General features: G+C 45.6%; 1 protein-coding gene across 2 annotated transcripts in view; it reads left to right on the top strand.

The window, feature by feature from the left end:
* Positions 1-5,654, top strand: part of ALKBH6 (alkB homolog 6, nucleotide demethylase) — a 61,305-nt gene extending 55,651 nt beyond the window's left edge. For both annotated transcript variants that reach the window (XM_068130579.2, XM_068130580.2), the window contains one exon: positions 2,680-5,654. In XM_068130579.2, coding sequence (XP_067986680.2) covers positions 2,680-3,057 — 378 coding nt within the window. In that variant the 3' untranslated portion in view covers positions 3,058-5,654. The remainder of the gene's footprint in view (positions 1-2,679) is intronic.
* Positions 5,655-6,000: the final 346 nt, after the last annotated feature.

The raw sequence follows: 6,000 nt of genomic DNA on the forward strand, positions 1-6,000 counted from the left end.
TACCCTTGTGACCTTACCCCTCGCTCATTTGTCTTCCCCCTTTTGTCTCCCGCATGACCTGTGCGCCATTGGGCGCCGAGGGGAGCGTGCGTGAGTCGGCCATTGTGCGCCCGGAACTCCCAGAACCAGTTGTCTGCATCGATGCACCACATTATGGACCACATGTCTGTGGCCGAGCACCACTTATGGACCCCATGGGTTGGGGCATGGCCCCTCTGCTGGAACCGGCCATGAGGGCCCGAAATCTTGCTGGCGGACCTTGGCCACAGGGCACCGATGCCCCACAGGTGAACCACACGTAGTCGGCCCCTGTGGGCCATAAATAAATACAAACATGGACACGTTGGGTGCATTTTATTGTAATACAAATAGGCCGCCAGCAAAGGAAAAAGACAACTGGAAGAAATAATAATAGCCAGCAGAGGGAGCCAAAGAGAGAGCAAGAGATCACCTGCAGGGTTAGGGGTTGTTGTTTTTATTTTCATTGAACAGTGGTGACTGCACCGATTGGTGCTTGGGGGTGTATTGGTGCGTTTTTGGGTGCTTTCATGATGCGTCGATGCAGAGCAGACTGTCTTCTCTCCCCCCCCCCCCCCCCCCCCAGAAAGAACAATTACAGGTTCTGGGTTACGTTTTGTAAATAAAAGTAGCGTCAATTGTAAATAATGCTCCCCACCGTCAGTGTGTAGTTTGCAGACCATTCCGCAATTCGGTTAGCTGTGGGCGTGAGTCTGTTAGGCAGGGTGCAATGGAGCAGCGGGACATATTTATCTATGTTTTAAAACTGTCGCACTCAGGGTCAGGTTAAAAGTAGATGGAACTACACCTACGTGTCACACTAAATAAAAGTTGTAGGCCCGGGACGTGCCTAAGAGGAGGAGGGTGCAGTGTTGCGGATATGAGGATGGCATTTTTTAAATTGTATTGTATTGGAAATTGTTGTGTAACATTGTTGGATATGGCCCCTCCTGCCTCCAGAGTTGTGTAAAGATAAAAAGGGCATCTCGGTAGTTAATTCCATAAACACCACATTGCAGGACACGATAAAACCCTTGTTCAGTAGCTTATATCTTATTATGTGTTTTAGAGTAAGGCCTTGTCTTCCATTAGAATGACACTCCATTGCACCAAGTGAAAGAGATAGATTCCCTTCATTCCCATCCCCAAAAACCTCCATTTCCCCCTTTCGTCATTGCCAAGCCTCGATTGGCAATTACATCCCCTCCAAAGCCGCCATTGGCCACGAGGCAGGGTTGGGGAAGAAAGGCGGGTCCCCACCTCGTCAGAGAGGGGAGGAGTGAGTAAGCCCCACTCAACCAACCACAAACAAGGGGTTGGACTTCGAGAGGGTGTGGCAAGAAAGATCAAGGAGGTTCGCAAAGGTTGAGGGGCGGGGCATATATAACCCGCTGCGGGACGTTCCCCAAGCAGATGAGTTCTGAGTCTGAAAAGAGACGACCTTCAGAGAGACAAGTGCGCAAGGAGAGAAAGACGCGTCAGACGATTTGGGAGAAAGAAGTGGAGGACCCAAAAGAGCCCGAGACGTGGAGCGACAACCAGCCCCGGCCGCGTGCAGCGAGATACGCGTGCCGCCGTCGCCCTGCTCGCTCCCAGCCTGACGAGGCCCGGCTTGCTGTGCGCCCTGCCAAGCCTTTCAGCTTGTGGTTCGAGCTGAACATTCCTCCTTCCAGCCAATCCACTCTGCAATTCCCCGCGTGAGTCTGTGTCTTCGTTTGTTCTGTCCTGGGTATTAATTAAGCCTGTTAGGTAAGTTAGTCATTTGCACTGTGTCACCTGCGTCTCATGTCCCCTGTAAATAATCGTGACTGCTCTTTTTGCTTATGTGCGTGTAAACAATAAACCCCGTTACTCTTCTGTACATCTTCTTCTTCCTCTTTGCATTCGGTCGCTTTAGAGTTTTCCCACATTGAGTAGCTGTGGCGCGATACGGCCAACGTCTGGGTGAATCGGGTGAGTCATGAAAAAAAACTGTTCGGCCGTGGTTACCTCCGCTCGGTAAAAGTAACATCTAATCCGCGGACCGTAACAATATATATATACATAACCACGGCCACCACTAGCTAATTGTATCATTAGGTAATGAACCCGACACCTCTCATCCTCGGATATTTATCGTGTTCCTCTATTTTCGTGAGTCGGATTTGCATTCAGAGACAGAACAACTATGGTTTACCATTTGTCAATTTCTGCTCTCTCTAAATGCTGAAAATGCTGTTTTAAAAGACTTTCAATTACAGATTTCCTGCTAGTATCGGCAGGTTAAAAGTGCCTGGAGAGCCAAACCGAATCAGTGTAAACACACAGAGCGCATGTTCGAAATGCCTTACTTGGCATTCATACATCATTTCGAAAGTCGTGTATTGGTCTTGCAACGTTCAGTTTGTGACTGTTTGCCTTCCAGAGTGATTTAAGTGCAGACTTGAACTTTGGAACTTCAAATGTTCTGTTCCAGAAGTATAAGGTTTGGGGTTATAGCTTTTCGTGTAAACAGCGCAGCAGGTTATGTCCCAAACCTAAGCCCCCATCCCTACCTGATGTCTTGTCATACCTATGTTTCATGTCCCCCTCTACGATAACTGCTTGTGCACACGTGTGTTTGTGTGCGGTGTTGTCTAATTATTATTTCTTTTGTGACCTTTGGCTCTTGTTCATCAACAGGTTGATGGGCGATGGAAAATGGGGGTTGAGCATGTCAAACCAACAGAGAAGGTGGACGGTGAGCCTGAAATGGAGTTGGGAAAGGAAATCAAATCTGACTTTTCCGGTTCTGAGCCTCAACACGAATGCCATGCATCTCGATTTGCCTTCTCCTTGTTGTTGGAACGTCGCAGCTTGCTCGTTCTCCGTGACGACCTTTATGCCACCTTTTTGCATGGTATCCGTGCTGTGGAGGCAGATGACTTTGAACTGAAGCCGGCTAACCTGGGTTCCAAAACCAGCTCGCCAGGCCAATGCCCAAACCGCAGCACCCGTATCTCTCTAACCTTCCGCAGAGTACCTCACACTCTCCATGCTAGCCTACGACTCAGTCGTTAGTACCTAATATGATGCTGGTTACCATGGTCTCGGAAGAAATGGACGTGGATAGCAAATTGTAAAGGGAAGATTTAAAGGAAAGAGAAATCGTGATGCCGTGAAACTTGTCAATTTATTCCCTCTAATACACAACTGAGCTTTTTGTGATTGTTTTCTTTCAATCTCTAAGAAAGCATAATCGTGGATTGTGATACATGTCAATGTGCATTTATTTTTGTCCGATGACACTCAATTTCTCTGCTGTTGGCGTCTTCAACTAGACCAAACATCTTCATATGAGGGGTGTTCAACATGTATAATAGGAATTTTAGCACCGTGGAACATCGGGTGCTTTTGTTGCTTATTTTAAGCTACCGTGTATACTTTGGATGTGCTATTCGTTTTGTTTAACTGATGGTTTACTTTTGGAGTATAATGTAGAAGTTTACTCCATCATCCTGCTTTGGTTCTGTTTATTTTTGAGCATTGAGATGTCAAAATCTGATGCAAAAGTGACAGGTCCAAGGAGATCCACGAACGTATGGTGGCCAAACGCGGGGAAGGTTTTCTCTCATATTCTATAGAAGTCAAATGGGTTGCTGTCCCTCATTGTGGATGAGAGTCCCTTGAAGAATAACCCATGATATTGGGATGACTGGCAGATGCGACTGACCAACAAGTTGTTACCCAGGTTGCAGCATTAATAATTAAAGACGGCTGTGGTAAGGTCACCAAAATGTTGACAAGGTTGAACTTCTTACCATCATCCATGAACATTTTGGAAGAAACGATTATGGGTCCCCTGAAACCTTGGCACTCACAGTTGACAGCAATGGCTGACATGTTATGAGCATCCGGGTGACTTTATCACACCACTGGGGACTGGTGATAAAAAGGTGGCTTCACCACAGTGTTTCTGAAACCAAATTGGAATCCAGGCAATGGAAGCGCAGTGGATCACCGCACTCCAATCAATTTCACATCCAGCCCTTAGTTGGCAATATCATGGCCTCAATTTTCGGGGGATGCCAAGGAAATCCTGCTGATTGACGGCATTCCTCACAGCGCCAGGCTTGTACAGGAATTGTGGCAGGCCATCAAGGACAAATGCTGAGGGATGTTGACCAATGGTGTGCTCCTCCTTCAAGATAAACCACGCGTGCACGAAGCCCATGTTGCAGAGACTGTTGTTCTTGACTGAGAGTTTGAGCAACTGGGTCAGCACCCGTACAGCCTGGACCTCACACTTATTGATTATAATCCGATTCGACATTTTAAGTGCCACCTGTATTGTCACCGATTCGTCGACGGGAGCTTACTGAAGCATCGACTTGTGAGTCAAGGAGTAATGTACAAACATAAGATGGTTTGGAGGACAAATGTAGCAAGCGCCTTGACGTGGTATTGAAATATAATTAAAGGAAGTTGCCTTTTATTGAACTGTTGGATCGCGCTCAGAAAAACTTTAGAATGCCCTTCGTGTGTATCAATATGACCGAGGAAATTGGTGCATAACCAAATAATCGTTGTAAATAAACATTTGCATCAATCTTCAAAGTTGCACTCCAGATGCAAAAGCACGTGACGAGTGCAAGTCTCACTTTCACCAAACTGATAATTGCAAGTATTGACCTTGCAGCGTATAAAAGTCCGCAGGAAGTCCTCGTGAATATTGCTGATAAAACTGTCGCTTTTCATATGTGGCAATCGGTTTTAATATAATTTATTGAAATGCAAATGGCCATGAATTGAACAAAACAGACTGTATTGTCATTTGCCGTTTTTCCGTCCTCGGGTACCAGTTTGAAATCTCACTTGAAATAAGACGCATGTTTATATTTCCACGCATTTCCAATGTCCACCTGCATTGAAATGAGATTGGCGTTGCAGTGGACGTTGATGGCTTCCATCGATCTCGAGTGCATTTGTGGGATTTGTCACCCATCATTGCTCTTGTGAAATCGTCTCTGCCTTTTATTCGGTGACATCCGCCGTCTCGGAAACTGCTGCTGTTGCCACAGCAACCAAAGCTTGTTTCCTGGGCGACAGGCTGAAACGAAGAAGGGTTGTATGACTTGAATTATAGTTTGGGTAAAGGGAGGAGGGATGGAGTGGAGCATGTGTGACAGTATAGACGCATTTTCCTTGTCGCCTTCCTGGGCAACAAGATCCATTGATTGTTAGTAATGAAATCAAACGGAGTGACATTGTAATAACCTATTCTGCGTCACTGGTAGTCTATCGGAGTCATTTCGGTCTTGTCAAACTACCGACAAACCTTATGAACCCTGGAATTTTGACCTCTGTTAACTCATTGATCGTACTGCATATCAGTTTTCTCATGCTCCAGGAAGGATCATGTATATCTGTCTTTTCTTGGTCTGGCACTGCTCTGTCACTATCGAGTGCAAAGACAACGATGAGTTCAAAGGAAACTTGGATGTACTACTTGTTTGGAACGTTATCATTCCGTCGCGATAGCCGACGCAATCGATCCCGGCGAGTTTTACTCTGAACGTTCACAGTGTAAAACCCACCGGCCGATGATGATTTATCATTGGATATTTCGTCCTTGTCTTGTTTGAGGTTCGAATAAAATGCAAATGTGTTGCTTTGAATGGTCTCCAGTTGCTCGTTGCGTTACCTCTGTTGAATTGATAACGTTTAAAAATGTCCCGGATTGAAAAGCACACCACCAGCATCACACTAAGCTTGTTACCAATTTTTTTTTAGTGATTTTTAGTAACCATAATGCCAGTTACCCTTATTTAATTTTTTTTAGAGATTTTTAGTTACCGTACCGCCAGCAACACACTAAGCTTGTTACCAATTTGTTAGTGATTTTTAGTAACCATACCGCCAGTTACCCTTTACCTTTTAAAGAAAATTTTAGTTACCGTACCGCCAGCATCACACTAAGCTTGTTACCAAATTTTTAGTGATTTTAGGAACCATAATGCCAGT

The sequence above is a fragment of the Myxine glutinosa genome, chromosome 11 (genome assembly GCF_964187855.1).
Source record: "Myxine glutinosa chromosome 11, kmMyxGlut1.1, whole genome shotgun sequence".
Taxonomy (NCBI): Eukaryota; Metazoa; Chordata; class Myxini; order Myxiniformes; family Myxinidae; genus Myxine; species Myxine glutinosa.